Source organism: Nerophis ophidion, linkage group LG01 (assembly GCF_033978795.1).
Source record: "Nerophis ophidion isolate RoL-2023_Sa linkage group LG01, RoL_Noph_v1.0, whole genome shotgun sequence".
NCBI classification, from domain to species: domain Eukaryota; kingdom Metazoa; phylum Chordata; class Actinopteri; order Syngnathiformes; family Syngnathidae; genus Nerophis; species Nerophis ophidion.
In genome coordinates, this window is record NC_084611.1 from 43372818 (window position 1) to 43397817 (window position 25000).

General features: G+C 38.1%; 1 protein-coding gene across 3 annotated transcripts in view; it reads right to left on the reverse strand.

Annotated features, from left to right (window-relative positions):
• Positions 1-25000, reverse strand: part of LOC133554996 (uncharacterized) — a 39239-nt gene that overhangs the window by 9666 nt on the left and 4573 nt on the right. Inside the window, exons 2-9 of one of the 3 annotated variants that reach the window (XM_061904378.1) lie at positions 22450-22948; positions 17448-17497; positions 17204-17272; positions 13344-13409; positions 11689-11754; positions 6631-6696; positions 6268-6333; positions 4774-4833 (exon numbers count right to left, since the gene is read on the reverse strand). In XM_061904378.1, coding sequence (XP_061760362.1) covers positions 4774-4833; positions 6268-6333; positions 6631-6696; positions 11689-11754; positions 13344-13409; positions 17204-17272; positions 17448-17497; positions 22450-22921 — 915 coding nt within the window. In that variant the 5' untranslated portion in view covers positions 22922-22948. The remainder of the gene's footprint in view (positions 1-4773; positions 4834-6267; positions 6334-6630; positions 6697-11688; positions 11755-13343; positions 13410-17203; positions 17273-17447; positions 17498-22449; positions 22949-25000) is intronic. The other 2 variants (XM_061904396.1, XM_061904387.1) reach the window with 2 other exon arrangements.

Here is a 25000-nt window from a genome sequence, read left to right on the forward strand (position 1 = left end):
AACGATATAGGTAGTGCGGATTCATTTATTCCGCTTATAAAAGCCCTCTGAAAAAAATCGCCAACAATGCTTTATATATATGCCGTGACCTGCATATTAACCAAGCTCCAGTGACAGTGTTATTGTAAGCGCTAACACAAAGGAACTACTTTTACTAAAATAACTCCATGCTCACAGAGACACTCGCACTGCTTATCCTGCTATTAATGTGTTTGGAAAAAGTTAAAGTTAAGATTAAAAATCATGCCTCTCACTCGTATAATAGAAGGTTGGGGCCATAAGCCGAGAAGTTGGTCAACTTTAAAATTCAACATAGAACCAAAGACATCACTAGAAAGACTTGAAAAGATGCTCATGGTTAACCTGAGGGGTGAAGATTATGCTAAATTCATGATCTAAACGAGGAGTACAAGTCTAGTCCTGAAAGATACAACCATCCCATTAGTCTTATGTTCTTTATTTTACATTTGTGCTGCACTATAGCTTTGTCTTTCACTATATTTCGTTATAAACTTGTAACTCATTCTCTTTATATTCGGGCTCAAAACGATTTGGATCCTAATTTTTCCGAAAGTAGTCTTCATTGGCTCTCACTAAAATGCCCTCATTCGTTGTACTTGTTGATGGAAATAGGGACCGTTGAGGACCAACATATTGTAAATATCACACGTTATCATGAAGGTGCATGTTACTAGGGCTGGACCATTATGGGAAAGATTATAATCAGGATTTAATTGATATTGTAATCACGGTTATTTTCATGATTATTCATTAGTTTGAAAAAATTAGTATTTATTGTACCACCAAAACTCAAATGTAAAAATACTTTAAAAAAACATGGATATAAGTTAGCAACGAATACAGCACAACAAGTAAAATTGTAACAATACACTTAAATAACAATAGCAATATAAATAATATTTTTTGATTCAGTTAATTACCTTTTATACTTATTTTACCACCATAGAGTGTGTGCCTTTTGTGTAAAATAAAATGTTTGTTAATTAAATGCAAAAATCCTCAACTTTATGGGTGCACTCCATCTTTTCACCGGTATTTTAGGTCAAAGCATAATAATTGTGTAAATGTATCAACAAGTACTTCAAGTACATTAAGCTTGTGCAAGTTACTTTTTTTAATCCTTTTATTACCTTAAGAGTGAGGATTACGCTGAATTCATAATCTAAACAAATAATTTTCTGAAAGATACAACCATCCCTGCATGTTATATTTTTTTTGTTTAGCATTAGTGCTACTTAATAGCTTAGTGTTTCACTATAATTGGGTCTGCTTAGCACCCAACTTCTAAACTTGTAGCTCATCATCCTTATATTCATGCCGAAAAATATAAAGTACTGGAATATTATTTGTCCCAAAGTAGTCGTCCTTGGCTCTCACAAATTCTGCCATGATTAGTGGTAGTTTTTTTGTAGCTATGCAGTCTGTGGAATCAATGGGCTTAGGAAAGAAGGTGTGGTAATGTTTAAAATTACCAAAAAAGTGTCAATATTACATTTCATCATGAGTGCACCTGATACTACAATACATGCATACTTAAAGCATGTATATAAAATGTTTTTGGATGTTTTTTTGAACGTTTTAAAAGGGGATATATGTCAATCCCCATTACCTGCATGTTGCCTCTTACTAGCAGTTTTTTACTATTTAGAATGTACAAAAAAGAAAGATACAGTATGCGTGTTCTTGTCTCACACATGGATTGTAAAAGAGAGAAAAATTCCAAAAAGAGTGCAGTTCCCATTTGAAGACTGCTATGACTCATTGCAAAAATGACGAATAGATTTTTTTTAATGCATTGTAAGCGTCAAATAAACTTAAATATAAGTGAATCGCAACTCTATTACACCCATAAAATCCAATAAATAACAATGCAAACAACGCCAACAATCCTCCATTTACATTTTGTGACTTGAATATTAACCATATTATTAGTGATATTACTATTTATAGCGGTGATGTGATCACTACCGCGTGTCCCTATTTTTACATCATTCAGTCATCTGGTGTTTCCTTGCTTACTTGCACCCTGGAAGTTTCATAAATCATGCAGCTCACCTGGACAGAAGATGTCTGTGTAGGTATTCCGACATGTTGGTACACTGACAGCCATTTAGAGCCTGGAACTGGCGAGAACGTCACGAAAGGAACTTGTTCGCCCCTGCCCCGTTTCTTTGCAATGATTATTTTTCATCTAAATGGGAATATAGGAACATCCTAGCGGTCGGCATCCTAAGGACAGCAGACCTTGCACAGTAAGTGATATTTTAGTGTTTGTTGGCTCTCATAAAGTCTGCAGTGAGTAACAAATAGTGAAGAAGGAAAAAAAGCAAACGTAAAGCGTTTTTTAAAAACAATACTTAAAATGTTCAAAATACGTATAAATATTAAATGTGCCCATTAATACATTACATATATATTTACATCATGGATATAAAACTTTAATGGAGATGTTTTGATGTTTTTTTCAGGGGCTCTTTAAGAGGAATAGAGCGGCTCCTATAGGCTCCAATGTAAGCTGACCATCCTATCAGTCGGCATCCCAGTGAAACTGGACATTGTGAGTGACTTAACATTAGTGCTCCAGTACGTGATAGCTTAGTGTTTCACTAGAGTTGGACATGCTTAGCACCCTGTTTCGAAAGCTTGTAGTGCATCCTGCTTATAGTCAGGCTCCAAAACATAAGATTTAAGGAATCGATAAAGTACCATCTATCTATTTGTGCCATTGTAATCGTCCTTCTCACAAAGTCGGCCATGGTAAGTAGTTTTTTTGTAGATGAAAGTAGCATTCGTTGCTGTGTGCTCTGTGAAATCAATGGACCCATTATAGAAGTTGCGATAATGTTTAAAATGACCAAAATAGTGTTAATATTACAAATCATCAATAATATGCTTGTTACTATTTTACAGACATACTTACAGGATGTATATAAAACATTGTTTATGGATGTTTTTTAGAGCGCTGTAGAAGCATATATGTTAATAATCCCCATTACCTGCAGTGTAAGTCGCCTACCGCGAGAAGGTTTTTACTATTTGGAATGCACAAACAAAAATAAAAAAATAATAAAAAGAGTCATTTGTGTTCTTGTCTTACAAACCCCGTTTCAATATGAGTTGGGAAATTGTGTTAGATGTAAATATAAACGGAATACAATGATTTGCAAATCCTTTTCAACCCATATTCAATTGGATGCACTACAAAGACAAACTCAAACTTTGTTTTTTTTGCAAATAATAATTAACTTAGACTTTCATGGCTGCAACACGTGCCAAAGTAGTTGGGAAAGGGCATATTCATCACTGTGTTACATCACCTTTTCTTTTAACAACACTCAATAAACGTTTGAGAACTGAGGAAACTAATTGTTGAAGCTTTGAAAGTGGAATTCTTTACCATTCTTGCTTGATGTACAGCTTAAGTTGTTTAACAGTCTGGGGTCTTGTCGTACTTTATGCTCCATAATGCACCACACATTTTCGATGGGAGACATGTCTGGACTGCAGGTGGGCCAGGAAAGTACCCGCACTTTTTTACTACGAAGCCACGGTGATGTAACACGTGGCTTGGCATTGTTTTGCTGAAATAAGCAGGGGCGTCCATGATAACGTTGCTTGGATGACAACATATTTTGCTCCAAAACCTGTATGGACGATTCAGCATTAATGGTGCCTTCACAGATGTGTAATTTACACATGCCTCGGGCACTAATACACCCCCATACCATCACAGATGCGGGCTTTTGAACTTTGCGCCTATAACAATCCGGATGGTTATTTTCTAGAGGACACAACATCCACAGTTTCCAAATATATTTTGAAATGTGGACTTGTCAGACCACAGAACACTTTTCCACTTTGCATCAGTCCATCTTAGATGAGCTCGGGCCCAGCGAAGCCGGCGGCGTTCCTGGGTGTTGTTGATAAATGACTTTCGCTTTGCATAGTAGAGTTTCTACTTGCACTTACAGATGTAGCGACCAACTGTAGTTACTGACAGTGGTTTTATGAAGTGTTCCTGAGCCCATGTAGTGAAATCCTTTACACACTGATGTCGGTTTTTGATGCAGTACCGCCTGAGGGATCAAAGGTCCGCAATATCGCTTACGTGCAGTGATTTCTCCAGATTCTCTGAACCTTTTGATGATTTTACGGACCGTAGATGGTAAAATCCCTAAATTCCTTGCAATAGCTCGTTGAGAAATGTTGTTCTACAACTGTTTGACAATTTGCTTACAAATTGGTGACCCTCGCCCCATCCTCGTTTGTGAATTACTTAGCATTTCATGGAAGCTGCTTTTATACCCAATAATGGCACCCACCTGTTCCCATTAAGTCTGCACACCTGTGGGATGTTCCAAATATGTGTTAGATGAGCATTCCTCAACTTAATCAGTATTTATTGCCACCTTTCCCAACGTCTTTGTCAAGTGTTGCTGGCATCAAATTCTAAAGTTAATTATTATTTGCAGAAAAAAAAACAGTTTCAGTTTTAACATCAAATATGTTGTCTTTGTAGCATATTCAACTGAATATGGGTTGAAAATGATTAGCAAATGATTGTATTCCGTTTATATTTACATCTAACACTATTTCCCAACTCATATGGAAACGGGGTTTGTATATAAGGTTGTTTTGCTTTCATGTTTATGGCGTGTACAAAATACTGCTGACAGTGAAACAACATTTGCAGTGGTACTTGACCTTTTCACAGTTAGGTTTGTTGGTAATGTTGCGTGCTTCTGAACTTGCCTTAGTTTTCGAGTGTGGCGATGTTCTTCCCTTTTTTTTTTCTCGAGACAGCGATTTCAGCTAGAAAGAAGTAAAACCAAGAGCGAACTTAAACTTTCTGCATTAGTGTTTTTTACTACATGTGTTCACAGATAAATACCGTATTTTCCACACTATAAGGCGCACCAAAAAACCTCCAATATTCTTAAAAGCGGACAGTGCGCCTTATAATCCGATGCGCCTTATATATGGACCAATATTGAACCACAACAGGTCTCGCAACTACGGTAAGCAGCCACCGACTTAATTTTCCCCCGTAGAAGAAGCAGCGCGCGGTGCATGCTGAGATGTATGACTGCGCGAGGCATGCCGTTTTATTTCCATTTGTGTGTTTATGTAAAGACCCCAAAATGGCTCCTATTAAGAGACACGCTTACGATGCAGCGTTTAATTAAACTCAAGGCGATCAGTCACGCAGTAGAACACGGGAATAGAGCAGCAGTTAAATTCGGACACTGAAAAAAAGAATTAGAGGGATTCGTAGATGAGGAATAACTTAATAAAGTGAGCTTTACATGTTTATTTTGTGTGTTGTGTTGTGTGACATTAACGTTTGAGCAACGTTGAGTTATTGATATATTGTTATTGCTTTGCACTATTTCGAGTGTTACTATATTGTGATTGCACTAACGTTTGATTTACCGTAACAGTATTAAGACTGTTTTTTACGTGTTTATTGAATCGAGGAAAAGTACCCCTCCACTACGTGATATAAATGTATCACTACATGTTATACCTTGCTGTTGTTAAAAGATAAACAAAATACCACGTCACTGACTTTACCTCGGGGAAAATAATAAACAGCTGTTTATTCATTTTTGGAATGAACGGACTTGTCAGAACGCTGGTTTGTAATCTGTTAATAAAGTTTGACTGACCTGACTGTTTTGTTGACACTCCCCTTAGCGCAGCTCCATCTAAATGATGCATAACGTAACCCCAGCCTCTACTGTAGCATCTATTCTATGCGCCTTATAATGCAGTGCGCCTTATATATGAACAAAGTTTTAAAATAGGCCATTCATTGAAGGTGCGCCTTATAATCCGGTGCGCCTTATAGTGCGGAAAATACGGTACTTGAATAGTTATGTACTCCATATTAATGTACCCCAAGTGCCGTGTAAATATTACAAGTTGTCATTAATGTGTCTGTTACAGATTACAGCATGTATATAAAACATTGTTTTTTTGTTTTTAAGAGCACTTCAAAGGCAAAATATGTTAATCCTCATGACCTGCATCTTGCAAGCAGTTTTTTTTACAATACAGAATGTACAAAAAACAGAAAGACATACGTGTTCTTGTCTCACGTATGTATACAGTAGCCTGTAGCTTGTGGGTTGTTTTGCTTTCATGTTTGCGGCATGTACAGAATTAATGTTAACAGTAAAACAACAACACTTGCAGTGGTACTTGACTTTTTCAAAGTTACATGTTGCACGTTCCTGAACTTGCCTTGGTATTGGAGTGTGGTGATGTTCCGCCATTTTCGTCATCCTCTATAGGAGCCAGCCATTCCATCTAGAGAGGAGGGAACCAGAAAGCATCATGAGCTTTCTGCATGAGTGTTTTTCCACATGTATTCACAAATAAATACATAAAAGTTAGGGCTGTAAATCTTTGGGCACCATGGATTCAAAACAATTGGATTCAAAATCAATACGTTTTAATAAAATTGGGTGCCAGTTATATGATTAATTTGGATTACATGTTTTTGGCAGGTTCACAAGTAGTATTAACAGTGAAATAACGTTTGCAGTGGTACTTGAGTTATTCAGAGTTATAGTGGGTGGTGGTGTTGTGTGTTCTTGAACTTGCCTGAGTATTAGAGCGTGGAGATGTTTTGCCATTGTCGTTACCGTCTTTTGGATGCAGTGATTCCTTCTGGATTGGAGGGAACCAAGACGGATGTTAATACCTTACATATGTACATTGGGCTGGCCGATATGGCCTTTTTTTAAATATCTCGGTATTTTTAGGCCATATCGCGATATACAACGCGGTATTTTGCCTTAGCCTTGAATTAACACTTGATGCATATAATCACAGCAGTATGGTTATTCTATGTATCTACATTAAAACGTTCTTGTTCATACTGCATTAATATATGCTCATTTTAAACTTTCATGCAGAAAAGGAAATCAAAACTAAGTCAATTGACCGAAACTATTTATTAAACAGTTATTAGCAGGTGACTTTTCAAATGATGCTACATATTAACAGTAATGCTACTTTTGGTAGCAATGCTTGTGCTCCACACTTGACAAATTAAAGTTGTCTATTCGACATATTCCCGCTTGAAGCCGAACCACCGCCAGACGATGGACCCCCTGCTGTTCCTTGGGAATTAATTCTTCCTTCATTTGTTACCATATTCGCACCTTCTTTCTCCCATATTAAAATTCTCAACACTCCGCTAGCATCACAGCTAACGTTAGCCACGCTGCTACCTCTCTGCTGGGCGAGGGCGTATACGTATGTGACGTATGGCGTGACAGTATGTGACGTGTGTAAGAACCTGTGCTTGCTGTCTGTGAGAAGGAGAGACAAGAAGGAGTGGGAAGAGACTGTAGTTTAATGCCCGCAGCTAAAAACAACTGCGTGAGAACGTATACTGGAATATTACGATAGTCATTTTCTATATCGCACAGAGACAACCCCGCGATATATTGGGTATATCGATATATCGCCCAGCCCTACATGTACATATTAATTTACTCCATGCGAGGTCCTAATTTTCTCATTAGATGTCAACCGTAAATGCAATATGAGATGTGGCAAAAATCATTTTCAAGACAAAGTAAGTTTATAATTTTTATTATGATAACCATAACTCAGAATGATTGGAAAAGCAGCTTCCTCCCTATACTACGCATCAACCGCAGTGACGTGTATCTCCTTAATGACACCAGAGCTGTGTGTAAAGAAAGAGTATGTACAACCGTGTTTCAAAGTTGGTAGCAAACATGGCGCCCTGTAATCACGTGAGGGGCTTTTGACCAGTAATTTAGGAGATACTCTGGCCATACTCTCTTTCATTGGTCTCTGATAGGGCGCCATCAGTGCGACCAACTTTGAAACCGAGTTGGCCATACTCTCTCGGCTTTGGATGTGACCACAATGCCTGCATGTAAATCCGCCACCTTCGTGTCGTTATCAAGTTCACATGGTGAAGGTCCGCGAGGAAAATGTGACTGGCGGATTATGGCGGTGTAAACATAGTATTATCACTGATCTTGCAGTGCAAACAGGGAGTCTGCCTATCTTTACATGGTGAAAGGAGTTTGGCACACAAGTCTTTTGGGCGGTTCTCTGCACCTCTCAGGGTTCATGGGGGATGACCAGTGTTTGACTACGGCAGGGGTGTCAAACTCAAATACAGAGTGGGCCAAAATATAAAACTGAACAAAGCCGCGGGCCAAGGTTGAACAAATTAACCTTTTAATATGGACCCAAAAAAGTTTTGCATTGAATATTGAACAAGCTAGGGAGTCAGGGTGTGGTGGTAGCGGGGGTGTATATTGTAGCGTCTCAGAAGAGTTAGTGTTGCAAGGGGATCTGGATATCTGTTCTGTTGTGTTTATGTTGTGTTACGGTGCGGATGTTCTCCTGAAATGTGTTTGTCATTCTTGTTTGTGTGGGTTCCCAGTGTGGCGCATATTTGTAAGTGTTAAACTTGTTTATACGGCCACAGTCAGTGTGACATGTATGGCTGTTGACCAAGTATGCTTTGCATTCACTTATGTGTTTAAAAGCCTTAGATATTCTGTGACTGGACCGGCACACTGTTTGTATGGAGTAAAAGCGGACGTGACGACAGGTTGTAGAGAACGCTAAAGGCAATGCCCTTAAGCCCCGCCCCCAATATAGTTGTCCGGGTGGAAATCGGGAGAAATTCGGAAGAATGGTTGTTCCGGGAGATTTTTGGGAGGGACACTGAACTTTGGGAGTCTCCCGGAAAAATCGGAAGGGTTAATAAGTATGAGTATTAGCGGTGAATGCGGTGTTACAGCGGCACCACCGTTGTATAATACCGGCAGGCCAGCTCTAATGTTAATTAGATATTACTTCAAGGGCCAAATGAAATTACACGGCAGGCCAAATATGGCCCGCGGGCCAGAGTTTGACACCCATGATCTACAAAGATACAAAGAATTGCTATTGTGACATCTAGTGGACACATTTAGAACAGCAGTTTCTTTCATTCCAAAATTTTGGCTCATTTTTATACTTAGCAAACTCATCCCGCGGGCCGGATAAAACATGTTCGCGGGCCTGATCCCGCTCTCGGGCCGCACGTTTGACACCCCTGGACTACGGTGTTAACACGGTATTTGGCGGAACACGCTGAATTGCCCAAACGACATCTAAACCAATAATGTGTGAACGCCTCTTTAGTGGCCTATTGCTAGCAGTTTTTTAATATTTAGAATGTACAAAAAAAGAAAGACATGCGTTTTCCTGTCATGTAGAGATTGTGAAGACATTACTGCTTAATTACTATGACTCATACCAAATATGATATAGCTTATAGCTTGTTGCATGTACGCAATTAATGTTAACAGTTAAAGGCCTACTGAAATGAGATTTTCTTATTCAAACGGGAATAGCAGGTCCATTCTATGTGTCATACTTGATCATTTCACGATATTGCCATATTTTTGCTGAAAGGATTTAGTAGAGAACATCGACGATAAAGTTCGCAACTTTTGGTCGCTAATAGATAAGCCCTGCCTTTACCGGAAGTATGTGCGCGTGACGTCACGAGTTGCAGGGCTCAACACATACCGTATTTCCTTGAATAGCCGCCGGGGCGCTAATTAATTTAAAACCTCTTCTCACTCCTGCGCTTATTCAAAGCATGCGGTGAAAGTAAGCAGGCGCTAATAATTTTAAAACCTCTTCTCCCCCCTGTGTTTACCAATGGCATGCAGTAAAAAATTCAGTGTGATGTAAGGATACCAACATGAAAAGCACATTTAATTAAAAAAAACTTTATTATGGTTATTACTTTCAGCACCAAAGGCTTGGAATAACCTACAATCGAATATTCAACTTAAAACCCTTGTTAAGCTTCTGTGAAAGGATTGCAGTCTACCTTGTCTGTATGCACATGTGTCATATGAGCAAATGTTAATATTGTATATGTGATGTTTTATGTGTAGTTTACTGTTTTTATTGTAACCTTGCTGCTGCCCTCTTGGCCAAGTCTCCCTTGGAAAAGAGGTCTTTGATCTCAATGGGATTTTACCTGGTTATAAAGGCTACCGGTAAATAAAAAAATAAAATAAAAATGGTCTTACCTTTACTTATAAATGAAATCCAGGCCAGCTCCTTCTGATCAAAAGCATCGATAACTTGTTTATAGAAGTATTCCTTATCTTTCTTCAGTTTTAAAAAGTCTCTCAGAAAACTGCTGTCAGACCGCTGCTATCAGTAAGCTCGGGTGTGGGGGACTTCCCCTCTCGTTCTGCTCTGTGGGTGATCTCTTTATCCCAGGACCACCAAGAAAGGACGTGGTTTGAGCAGTTTAACTTTGTTTATTTTTCAATAAAACCTCAGTCCAGTTCGCTCTTCCACTCGCTCGCCGGTTTGTTGGGCACGGCTGCTACATCTAGCTGCTACTGCTAGCGTGCCCTGCCTGTCTGTCGGACCGTCTGCTCCACAGGTGGTACCAGTATATTAATAAAACATAGCTGCTTACTGTTCTTTTTAGCATACCAGTATTCAATAGCTTGGACCTTAAATCCTACTAAATAGCTCTTAATCTTCTTCCCTTTATGCGATTTTAAATTGTTGAGATAAGCCTCCTCCATTTTGAAAATGATGACAGGTGAAGTGTCACTTGTGACGTCACGTATTTGACCCGGAGGTAATACTAAGCATGCGCTAATTATTTTGCGAAGCAAGTTTGTTTTTAATGGGAGCCACCATCAGTAGGAGCAATTCGGACCGAGAAAGCGACAATTTCCCCATTAATTTGAGCGAGGATGAAAGGTTTGTGAACTAGGATATTGAAAGTGAAGTACTAGAAAAAAAATTAAATAAAAAATAAAAAAAAGGAACGGCTCCAGGCGGCGGCAGTGTGAGCGTTTCAGATGTAATTAGACACATTTACTAGGATAATTCTGGAAGATCCCATATCTGCTTATTGTTTTAATAGTGTTTTGGTGAAATTTTAAAGATTGTAAAGACATACCTCGAGGTCGGATGGCTGCGGTGAACACGAAGTGTCAGAGAGAAGCCGAGGAACCAAGCTCACAGCTGCCTTTTAAACAGCTGCTGCTGGACGACGAATAATCCAATGATTTCTTCGGTAAGATATATATCACAATTTCCCCATCCAAAAACATGCTGGTTGACGTAGAGAAAACATGTTCGCTTGACCGCTCTGTGTTAAAGCTTCACAACAAACAAAGAAACACCGGCTGTGTCTCGGTGCTAAAGACAGCTGCAATCCACCGCTTTCCACCAACAGCATTGTTCTTTATGGTCTCCATTATTAAATGAACAAATTGCAAAAGATTCAGCAACACAGATGTCCAAAATACTGTGTAATTATGCGGTTAAAGCAGACGACTTTTAGCCGCGAGTGGAGCAGCTGCTAATATTTTCTGACAGTCCGTGACGTCACAAGTACGCGTCATCATTCTGCGACATTTTCAACAAGAAACTCGCGGAAAATTTAAAATTGCAATTTAGTAAACTAAAAAGACCGTATTGGCATGTGTTGCAATGTTTTTATTTCATCATTGATATATAAACTATCAGACTACGTGGTCGGTAGTAGTGGGTTTCAGTAGGCCTTTAAATGTTTGCAGTAGTACTCGGCTTATTCATAACTGTATCAGTTGGTAGTGCTGTTCCTGAACTTGCCTGAGTCTTCGAGCGTGGCGATGTTCTGCCATTGTCATTAATGTCTTCTGGAGGGAGCGATTCCAGCTAGATAGGAAAGAACAAAGAGGGATCTTACGCTCTCTGCATCAGTGTTTGTCCCCATGTATTTACATATATATGTATCACATACATATGTAAATACATATACTGTATATGTGTACATATATGTATACATATGTAAATACATTCATATATAACATGTAAATGTGAAGTGAATTATATTTATACAGCGATTTTTCTCTGCTGACTCAAGTGCTTTTTATATAGTGAAACCCAATATCAAAGCTACATTTAAACCAGTGTGGGTGGCACTGGGAGAAGGTGGGTAAAGTGTCTTGCCCGAGGACACAACGGCAGTGACGATTGCGAAAGCGGGGCTCGAACCTGGAACCCTCAAGTTGCTGGCACGGCCACTCTACCAACCGAGCTATACCGCTCCATGTACGTATACTGTATCTATATGTACTCTATGTGGTGTCCTAATTTTGTCATTCGATGTCCACTGTAAATGCATTATGGGATGTGGTCCAAGACACAAGACATGCTAGCATACAATTAATACGGATGACTCGGTTATTTTAGTCATCGAGTAATCTATCGATTAGTTTCATTAACAGAGTAATCCCATAAAACACACTTTATAGCATCTATGCGTATTCTAAGGTAAAGTCATCATGCACAAAACTTTAAAACAACGTTGGGAACTTGTTTAATTAGTTCCGGACATTGAGCATCTCAAACATAACGTTAAAACAACATGCTTTTTGACGACGTTTAATCAATGTCGGGTTCTGTCATTGATTTGACCGTTTAATTTTGGTAATTTCCCACACAATATTCTTCAACACAAATACGATGCTGAAACAACATACTTTTTGATGACATGTATTCAATGTCAGGTTGTAACGTCAATTTCCCCTTTGAAATTTGGTCATTTCCCAACTAACAACGTGGACCTAATTGTAATAATTCATATCATAGTAAAATTCACGATTCTGAGTAATTTTCCAACCTTCTACAAGTTAGCGTATATAATACACACACACATATTATATATGTATATGTACATATATATATATATATATATATATATATATACACAAAGTTTCTTTTACTCAAAATTTATGTACGGTAACGGAATTTTTTGCATTTGAATTTGGTGGACTGAATTTGTTTTTACATCAAATTACGCTGACAACTTCATTTAAAAAATAGTTCAGGGTTTTAAAATTCAGTGTCACAATAACTCAGTGTCACGTGACTTCAAACTTGACACCTCACTGGCTGGTTCTGAAACAGGATCAATTGATTGCATCAGTCTTAATGTACCGGAAGTGAGTGTTGCTTTAGAAGCAGCACATTTTTGAGCACTGATTATTTTGTTTTTTATACTGAATTTTTGTAAATTTAATTTTTATACACAAGATTTCAAAAACACAGTATTTTAATACACTGACTTTTAAAACAGATTTTTTTATACACCAAATTTTAAAACTTGTCAGAATAATTTGAGGAAAAAAAACAATTCAGTTCACAAAATTTAAACGTAAAAAATTCAGTTACATAAAATCAGTGTCAAAATAAGCCTTCTTAATAAAGATACAAAATAACCTCAATTGTGTTCCCGGACTAACCTGAGGATTGGAGTGTGGTGATGTTCCACCATTTTCATCGTCATCTTCTGCAGGCAGCGATTCCAGCTAGATAGGAGAGAACCAAGAGTGATCTTAAGCTTTCTACATCACTGTTTGTCCCCGTGTGTTCACAAATAAATACATAAATATACATGTATGTCTTAGACTACGTTCACATTCAGAATTGCACTGTTCACACTGACATGAAAAAATCCAATACAAGTCGCATGTGGGCAAAAAAAAATAGGAATTGACCTGCATTTTGAACGAAGCCTTAATGTACGCCATGTGGTGTCCTAATTTTGTCAAGAGATGTTTACTGTAAATGCATTACGGGATGTCTACTTGAATTTTCAGTTTACTTGCTAAACATTTTATTTTCCAAGGTATAGTAGCGGCGCACACTAATTTAATTATATTATTACCTTACCCGGGTTATCTCATTGTTTAGTTTTTGGTTCTTTTTTTTTGGGGGGGGGGGGGGGGGGGGGGGGTCTCATGTATGTTTGTATACAAATATGCATATACTTGGTTTTATTTTTTTCTTTACTGTATTTGTGTACGTATATATATATATATATATGTATGTTTATTAGGGGTGTGGGAAAAAAATCGATTTGAATCGCGATTCAGAATCGATTCTCATTTTCAAAAAATAGATTTATTTATTTATTTATTTTATTATCAATCGAACAACACAATACACAGTAATACCATAACAATGCAATCCAATTCCAAAACCAAACCTGACCCAGCAACACTCAGAACTGCAACAAACAGAGCAATCGAGGAGACACAAGCACGACACAGAACAAACCAAAAAAAAGTGAAACAAAAATGAATATTATCAACAACAGTATCAATATTAGTTATAATTTCAGCATGGCAGTGATTAAAAATCCCTCATTGACACTATCATTACACATTTATAAAAAAATAAAAAATTTTTTTTTAAAAAGGACAATAGTGTCACAGTGGCTTATACTTGCATTGCATCTCATAAGCTTGACAACACACTGTGTCCAATGTTTTCACAAAGATAAAATAAGTCATATTTTTGGTTTAATAGTTAAAACAAATGTACATTATTGCAATCTGTTGATAAAACATTGTCCTTTACAATTATGAAATCTTTTTACAAAAAACTACTACATGTCTGCTGACATGCAAGCAGAGATCCTGCTGAAATCCTATGTATTGAATGAATAGAGAACCCTTTTAAATCGGGAAAAAAATCGTTTTGGAATCGAGAATCGTGTTGAATTGAAAAAAAAAAAAATCGATTTTGAATCGAATCGTGACCCCAAGAATCGATATTGAATCGAATCGTTTGCACACCCAAAGATTTGCTGCCCTAATGTTTATTAATACTTTTTTTCCTCCACTAATTGTTAAGATTAGTCTTATTTAAATGTCTTCTTGTTGTCTCCTTCCCTCTGTTTGTAGTGTTTTGTGGGCATTTGCACTGCCAACATTTCAATGTATATTGCTGTGTATGTGTTGTAAAAATGGAAAATCCTAAATAAATCTTAAATAAAAATTTAAAAAATGGTTGCAGACATGCTAGCATACATTACAGACACTAGGGCAGCAGCTATGGATTATTTTAGTCATCAAGTAATCTATCGGTCAGTTTTTTTTAATTATTTAAATGAAACACTCTTTATAGCCTCCATGTGTATTTTAGGGAAAAATGTTTACATTAAAAAAAATTCTGCTTGCCATAATTTCCATTCTTTTTTTGTTATTCTAATAAATGCACATCATTTAAATTGTACTCAGCTACAATCGATTGTAGCGGAGATAGGCGACAGCGCCCCCCGCGACCCCGAAAGGGAATAAGCGGTAGGGACGGCGTGGCGCAGTGGAAGAGTGGCCGTGCGCAACCCGAGGGTCCCTGGTTCAAATCCCACCTAATACCAACCTCGTCACGTCCGTTGTGTCCTGAGCAAGACACTTCACCCTTGCTCCTGATGGGTGCTGTTTGGCGCCTTGCATGGCAGCTCCCTCCATCAGTGTGTGAGTGGGTAAATGTGGAAGTAATGTCAAAGCGCTTTGAGTACCTTGAAGGTAGAAAAGCGCTATACAAGTACAACCCATTTATCATTTATTTAAAATGGATGGATGAAATTGTACTTTTAAAGGGTGTTAATGAAAATTTAAAAAAAAAGACTTCATTAGGCAGATGCTTGTTTTCTTCCCAACAATTTTTACCTGAGGATTTTAATGAATTCATAATCTATACGAGGAGTACAAGATTTGTGTTGAAAGATACAACCATCCCATTGGTCAGCATCCCAGTAAAAGCGGACATTGTTTCGTACTGAGCATTAGTGCTACATGATAGCTTAGTGCAGGGGTGTCCAAAGTGCGGGCCGCAAATGGCCCCCCGGGTTATTTTTTAACGGCCGCATGGCACATTTTAAGAATACAATTGAAAAAAATTAAAAACATAAAAAGTGGTATAAAAGAGTAAACAGGTGAAATGCAACACATTGTTGCAATGCTTACTCTTATAACACAAAGCTGCCATGCAGGCTGTTTCTTTAAAAAATAATAATGAATCGAAATCAATGTCATTTTGAATTATTGACTTATTCAAGGCTCTGATTACATCAAATTAAATATTCCACTTTGAAATATTTTGGGGGGAAAATGTTGCATATTTTGTGTTTTGCCATTTAAAAAAACTGAGCTGTTTTTGTTTTTTTTAAGAAAGGCCTAAAACAAACAAAAAAACAACTAAAACTAATAATTGACGGATAGATCTGAAGTTGATCTCAAGATTATTGTGCTAAAAGTAAACGGTAAAAAAATATATATAATTTATTTTTTAACACTTTAATGAGTAGGACACTTTTGGTACCCAATTATTTTAGTGCGATTTGTTTTTAAGTGTAATTGCTCAAAAAATAATAATGAATCAAAATCCAAAATTAAGGCTCCAATTATTATATAATCTTAAATATTCCACCTAAAAAAATGCTATTGGGTGAAAATATTGCAGATTGTGTATTTTCCATTTTCTTCCTAATGTTGATCAAGAGATTTAAAACTTGAATAATAATGAAAATAATAATACTGTATGACACATTTTTAATATTTTTTTGACCAAAACCCTTTGGGATCCCCGGGATCATAACTGAGTGGAGGCCTAAAAGTATATTTTTAATATATATATTGTACTTGTTTCTAAAATAAAAATTATGAAAATGGCCCCCGCTTGATTTGATTTTTCAGTGTGCGGCCCTCAGTGGAAAAAGTTTGGACACACCTGGTTTAGTGTTTTACTATAGTTGAATGTGCCAAGCTTCTAAAACTTGTAACTCATCTCCCTTACATTCAGGATCAAAAATATAAGGTTTTGGCCATGAATAGTACCGGTAGTAATTGTTGATTCAAGTAGTGTTTGTTGCTATGCACACTGTGAAGTCAACGAGCTCAGGAAAGAAGTTCAGCTAATACTGTAAATATTACCTCGAATGTGCTTGTTACACATAGTATATATTTACAGTATGTATATGAAAAGTTGTTGGTGTTTTTTGGGTGATTCTTTAGAAGGCATTACTGGTGAAATAGGTAAATTCCTAGTTTAAAATGCAGGCAGCACTTTTGGCTGCATCTTGCGAGCAGTTTTTATTTTGTCTCATAAGGATTGTGAATGATAGGCAATTTTTTTTAAGAAAAAGTGTAATTCCTCTTTGAAGACGGTGCATGATATGCTGCTTACTGCTATGTCTCATAACAGCAATGACACATTTTCATTGGTGTGTGTGCAGCTGTTTGTAAGTTTTTCCACAATCTGACAAAAATAAAACATTCACATTAATGTACAAGTTTTCTGAGGTTCAAACACTCACCAGTTTGTTCATCGCTGACAGCTGTTTGAGTAAAAGTGAACGCTGAAGTAAAATCGCAGAACGCTTTGTCTAAAAAAAAAAAAATGGAAACATGATTTAGTGTTTTTGATGACTTGAATAACTACCTACAACTCATGAGATCCAACACAAGAACTGTGGCAGAAACATCAGCTGATATTATATTGTGCAAGTAGATATGCTACAAAACAACAGGGAGGGCAGACGGAAGTCTTCTTAACCTCACCGGTGTTAAAATTGTTGCGTCTTTATCAGGATGAGCAGAGTTACTTGAGGCTGCAAAGGAAAACACAAATTGTGATATCCACATCCAACAACAATCATTTAAACTACCAATGAACTACCATGAATTGATTAACGTGGACCCCGACTTAAACAAGTTGAAAAACTTATTCGGGTGTTACCATTTAGTGGTCAATTGTACGGAATATGTACTGAACTGTGCAATCTACTAATAAAAGTATCAATCAATCAATCAATATTAATGCGCTATTATAACGCATTCTATGTACGGATTATCCCTAAATACATAATTGGAAGATTACCAAGCCATCTACAAGCAAGCATTAATCATAGATCTTGTCAAGGGATATTTCAATATAAAATACTTTTGAAAATATTTTAGAGAAGGGTTGTATTGGAAGCCCTTAGGGATATTTCCATTCACTTTTGTCTAAAAGCGCAAAATTTGGCACAGATGTAGCTCAGGGCATACTTAGATGATTTAGCTAGGGCACCCGCACCGGTGACCTTTGGGTCACAGCGGCCTATCAAATATGGCCGCAACTTGTAATAGTTTGTGTCTGTAACATTTGAAATAGATGAGCTACAAATGTAAACTTGGTGTCTATTTCATGTGTTTGGTAATTAGAAATATGTTGGAATTCTCGATTTTATTTTCAGGTGTGTCTAGACCCCTAATTTGCATATTTCCATGTGGCGTTTTGCTATTCTGAAGACATTGGACGTAACTTGGGCATTGTTATGAGTAAAACCTGGTGAAACATGGTTATGTTGTCAGTATGGTGTCAAGGCGTGGACTTTGGTGTGGTTTGTTTTCCCGAAGTGCAAAAGGACTGGATCGGACACGATGTGAAGGAAACGACATATTTTAATCTTAACTCAAAAAAGGAACAAACGAAAGGCGCTCACAGAGGAGGTACAAAATCTTGGCTATAAAATAAAACTATTAGTACAACATAAACTATGGACATAAAACAAAACTTGCAAACTATGGCATTAATAACAAAACTTACGGGGAACGAGAAAAGAGCATGGATCATCAGCATGGAGCGAGGGTGTGTAGAGGATGATGTTGCCAGGCTGACTGCCTGGCAACTACAGGCTTAAATAGTGCTGTGGTGCTTGAAAACAGGTGTGTGAGTTCAAATGAATCAGGTGCGTGAGTCGTGAGGACAGGTGAACTGATTGGTTGACATGGAAACAAAACAATGGGGTTAAAAAACAGGAACTAATGGAGTCTTGAAGTATTCATCTAACACAACTAAACAAAACATAATCACAAAGACATGACATATGGAAATTAAAGTGCTCTAATAAATGAATGATCATGAATCTGATAATTCCAGTATGTTTCTGATGCTCAAAAATAGTTTGCCAAAAAGTATCTAAAGTTAAGGTACACCTAATTTTTACATATGCGCCATCTTGGAAATATGCTAATTAGGTGTCCAAACACACCCAATCATAAAGATGATTTTTCCATCAAATTTTTAATTGGCAAAAAACATGAAATAGACACCGAGTTTGGATTTGTAGCTCATTTGGTTCAAATTTAGAGGCAAAAGCGTGTTCATATGGTGGCCATATTGGATCAGCCGCTGTGACGACCCCAAAGGTCACCTGCGTGGGCGCCCTAGCCAAATCATTTAAGTATGCCCTGAGCTACACCTGTGCCAAATTTGGCGCTTTTAGACAAAAGTGAACGAACACACCCTAAAATCTCCCTAAGGGCCCCCACTATTGTGTGATGTGGCCTAAAATATATATTCTATTATTACAACCGGCCCGCAGGCCAAAGCCGGCTGCTTCTGTTTTGCACGCACCAATACTCCATCAGTGTTGGCACTACGAATTTTCAAAACGGGGTCCCAGGTACCCCATTGAAAATGGGGTTCCACAGCAAATTTTTGGGGTCCCACTTTTTTGTAACCTTTTGGAAAACAAATGATATATGTATGCATTGTCCTGTTGTATCTCACCTTCTATGTTGTGTTCTGGAAAAAGGTTGTCATAAACGTTAATTCATCAAAAAAATGATACAGGAGAGAGGGAAGTCTGGGCTTCCCTGCTTAGGCTGCTGCCCCCGCGACCCGACCTCGGATAAGCGGAAGATGATGGATGGATTGTTATGCATATGTAAATGTATTCAGTTATAAACATTAATCCACTTTGTTCTTTCCTTCATGGATATAAACCTTACTGCATTTTTTTTCTATATTTCGATTGTAATATTTTCAGAATGTGTTTGTTCTATTTTTGGCCAAAGTAAGACAAAGAAAACATTCTGAAGTTGTCTTTATTTTTTAGTTTTAATGCCAACGTGTGCACAGAATTTCCTATATACGGCCCCTGAGCTAAAATGAGTTTGACGCCAAATAATCACTTGATTAAAATACTTTTACAGTAGTCTTTTGTTTAGCTATATCTAAACAGTGTTACTGATCAAAATGTGTGTAATGTTACAGCGGCCAAATATATAAAAATATACCTGTTAAATAAAACCTCTGCCTTGTTTTTAATGAATATTTAGGCCTGCTACAGAAGTGTATCTGAATGTTGGTCTTTATGGTGATACTTGGGGGAAAATTTTTGACAACCATTGTATGACAGTATTTGGCAAACTGTTATAAAACCACTTGCTAATATACTGTTAATAGTTGGTTACTTTATGTTGTAACATGGTTCTATCTACACTTCTGTTAAGTGCTAAAAACATATTATTCTGTTGGATGGATACTTGACATTACTTTTGGGCAATACCGTAAATTGGGGGATCAATCAAATACCAAGTGGTTACAGGGACACTATTGGCCATACCAATGTTGATATGATACTGATACTTCAAATTTTCAAGATCATTACATTTTTGATCATGACAATAATCAGACAAAAACACACAATAGCAGTTTAGCAATTCTAATCAAATATTTAAATTTCCTACTAGATAGATAGATAGATAGTACTTTATTGATTCCTTCAGGAAAATTAAAATTACTATTGACTCTGATTAAAATCATTTTGCCCAGAAAGTTCTCCTGTGTCCAAAAACGTATCTTCTGAGTTTGTGACATCCACATACACATTACTGAGTTTAAATCTACACTGTTCTACAAGCTGTACACTGACTACTCTAAAGCATGCCAGTGCCTCCCACAGGACTGCATTCTGTGTGACAGTGGGTATGCAACACAGTCTATTTTGCATAACTGGCCAGGATGCTAGTGCATGTGATTTTTACGGGCGTTGTGGGAGAAAAAAGTTAAAGTACCAATGATTGTCACACACACACTAGGTGTGGCGAAATTATTCTCTGCATTTGACCCATCACCCTTGATCACCCCATGGGAGGTGAGGGGAGCAGGGGGCAGCAGCGGTGCCACGCCCGGGAATCATTTTATGATGATTTAACCCCCAATTCCAACCCTTAATGCTGAGTGCCAAGCAGGGAGGCAGGGAGGTAATGGGTCCCATTCTTATAGTCTTTGGTATGACTCGGCCGAGATTTGAACTCACGATCTACAGATATCAGGGCCGACACTCTAACCACTAGGCCACTGAGTAGGTCAAACCACACTAACCAAAACTAATTAAAAAAAAATTCACCTTCAGCCGTCATTTGAGTTTCGCCTATTAGTCTTCAAGTTTACTTCCTATAGTAAAGTCCAGGAGTCGGCAACCCGCGGCTCTTTGATAGCTCTGGTATGGCTCAGCTGCACATTTGCCGACCCCACGATCTATCCGGGATGTTACTAATTTCAGTGCCTTTCCCAAAATTTGTCTGAGGTAAGCATGCTCCGAAACTCGGATAGCAACATTGAGGGCAGCCTGTTATGGCAAAATCCATAACGTCCTCTTTATCGTGCCCGCGTATATGAAACATTAAATGAGTGCCGGTCGGTGCGTTGTGTGAAGCCCTTTCTACCATACTCAGGTTCCTGCAAGGCATAGTTAGTCAACAGCCATACAGGTTACAATGAGGATTGTGATATAAACAACTTTAACACTCTTACTAATATGCGCCACACTGTGAACCCACACCAAACAAGAATGACAAGCACATTTCGGGAAAACATCCGCACTGTAACACAACATAAACACAACAGGTCAAATACCCAGAACCCCATGCAACCCTAACTCTTCCGTGCTACATTATACACCCCGCCCACCTCAACCGACGCAGGAGGGGGTGGAGTGGTTGGTGGTACCGGGGTGTATAATGTAGCCTGGAAGAGTTAGGGTTGCATGGGATTCTGGGTATTTGTTCTGTTATGTTTATGTGGTGTTACAGTGCGGATGTTTTCCCGAAATGTGTTTGTCATTCTTTTTGGTGTGGGTTCACTATGTGGCGCATATTTGTAAAAGTGTTAAAGTTATTTGAACGGCCACCCTCAGTGTGACCTGTATAGCTGTTGAACAAATATGCCTTGCAGTCCCACACTGAGTATGCAAAAGCTCCATACAACATGTGGCTTGGCTGACAAGCTGTTTGTACAAGTCGTAGAGGGCACTAAAGGTAGGGCCATCATTGCACGCCCTTTTTATAGTTGTACGGGAGCAACTCATCAGACGTACGAAAGGACAGCCACTCTGTTCTCAGTGAGTCATCCAGACAAAATGTGAGCATTTGCATACGTGATGGTAATGAGGGACATTTATTTAAAACTCACTGGCCGCACTAACATTAAATCTTCTTATTTACTTGCGGGCCGCGTGTCTGAGACTCCTGGATAACACATGGCACTAAGCAAAAAAAACCTCTGTATACAGTGTTATTTCATTATAAATTTCAAGAGTTTTGTGGCTCCCATTGTTTTCTTCATTTTGTGAAACAGGTCAAAATGGCTCTTTGAGTGGTAAAGGTTGTCGACCCCTGGTATAGTCCCTGGACAAGACAGAATTAATGCTTGTTGAAATTTGAGATACACGTAAACTCATGCGCGTGACAACAACGTATTTGGCGGGGATAAAAAAAAGTGAGACATTACCACTGCAGTGCGAGGACGACGCAGACTGAGCCCCCATTAGAGGAGCTGGCGAGGACTGGCTGAAGGCAGCAGACTCCTGGAGGACGCTTTGAAAAGAAGGCAGTGTTGACACGCCCTGAAACGGTTGATTTGTTAACACAGACTGAAAAGATGCCTTGTGTGACGATGGTGGTGCTCCGGGCAAAGTTTGCAGGGGACCACGCGTGTCAACCGGCAGCACTGGCGTCGGGTGGCCCTGTTGATCAAAAGTGAACGTTTGGGACTCGCCGCCGGCAAAGAGCGAGGCGGGCGACACGGACGCCATGGTGCTGAGGAAGCAGTTGTCAGGTGCCTGCTGGGGGTTGTAATGCGTCCTCTGGGCGGAGCGCTGGTAGGTGGACAAAGTGTGGATCGTTGAGGCTGGGGACCAGGTCGTCTGGCCCTGCCATGCTTGAGCAGTCGTGTAGTTCTTATTCGCTGTTAGGTTGTCCATCGTCCTGGAACAACCTGATCCTGTAACCTAGGAAACAACATACAACAAAGTGATGGCAAGGGTCATCATGTAAAAAACAAATAAAGAAAAAATACAACATGACAAAAGTAAACGGCGAGTTAGTTGTTAGATGGCCTATGTTAGTCTTACTCAAATAGCGGGGCGGGCCCCACTGTGAGTGTGCGGTGCAATTCTGGGGGGGTGCGTCTGACCTCTCAGAACTTTCTTTTTTTGCCGTACTAGAATATGAAAAAGCATATGTGGCACATGGCTTCCTTGCAGAATGGTGTGTATTCTTTAATGCTAATGAGGATGCAACGTTATGCAGGCGTGTACTTGTAACAATTTTAGAAACAAATTATACTACATTTAGTCATGGTGAAAATGAATATTTTATTCTTGTAAAGGATGTAATGGAAAATAATTGAGAAGCAATGGTCTACATCAGGGGTGTCCAAACTTTATCCACTGAGGGCCGCACACTGAAAAATCATATCAAGCGGGGGCCATTTTCATCATTTTTATTTTAAAAACCAATACAATATATGTATAAAAAATATACAAATAGGCCTCCACTCAGTTATGATGCCGGGGACCCCAAAGGGTTTTGGTCCCAAAAAAAATTATTAAAAATGTGTCATTAATCAGTATTATTATTTTCATTATTATTCAAGTTTTAAATCTCTAGATCAACATTAGGGAAAAAAAATGGAAAAAACTAAATATGCAATTTTTCACCCAATAACATTTTTTTAGGTGGAATATTGGAGATTATATAACAATTGGAGCCTTAATTTTGGATTTTGATTCATAATTATTTTTTGAGCAATGACCCTTAAAAATCAAATCACACTAAAATAATTGGGGATCCAAAAGTGTCCTACTCATTTAAGTGTTAAAAAATAAATTATATATATTTTTTTACCCGTTTACTTTTAGCAAAATAATCTCGAGATCAACTTCAGATCTATCTGTCAATTAGTTTTATTGTTGTTTATGTTTTTTGTTTGTTTTAGGCCCTTCTTTAAAAAAAAACAGCTCAGTTTTTTTATATGGCAAAACACAAAATATGCAACATTTTCCCAAAAAAGTATTCAAAGTGGAATATTTAATGTTACGTAATCAGAGCCTTGAATAGGTCAATAATTCAAAATGACATTGATTTTGATTAATTATTTTTTAAAGAAAGAAACAGCCTACATGGCAGCTTTGTGTTAAAAGAGTAAGCATTGCAACAATTTCTTGTTACATTTCACCTGTTTGCTCTTTTATACCACTTTTTATGTTTTGAATTTTTTTCAGTTGTATTCTTAAAATGTGCCGTTAAAAAATAACCCGCGGGCCGCAAATGGCCCCCGGGCCGCACTTTGGACACCCCTGCTCTACATAGCGGACAACGTTTCACACATTGTTATTCTAACACCCCCATTTGTTATAGTCTAAATAAAACGGCAAAGGAATGCCAATCCGTGTAAAACAGGCATGTTCAACATTACATGAGCGCAAATAAATTATTTTAATTTACATTTTGAGAGAATACAAGTGACTTTCTGGACTAGTCAGGCATGTGACGTCACATCGCCTGGTAACATACTGTTACCAAAATATAGTGTAGCTCTGGAATAATGTCGTGAGTGACATCTGCTGGGTCAAAACGTGCTCCCTTTCTAACACCAACAAAGTCAAACAGATATCTTTAAAAATCATTCATGGTTATTACCCTGTAAAGACTGTGATGGTTAGATACAAGAAGGACATCGATGTTACCTGCACCTTAAGTAACATGCATCCAGAGACTGTTTACCACCTCTTTTGGACTTGTGAAAGCACTCCATCACTATGGCAGGGCATATGTCGCTTCATCCTGGACAATATTCATGACAAATTTGTGCTTTGTTTTAAAGATGTGCTATTTGGATTTACACTGTATTAAGGCTGGGCGATATATCGACACGCAATATATCGCGGGTTCGTCTCTGTGCGATATGGAAAATGACTGATATTGGAGTATACTTTCTCACGCAGTTGCTTTTAGCTGCGGGCATTAAACTTAAGGCTCTTCTCACTCTTTCTTGTCCC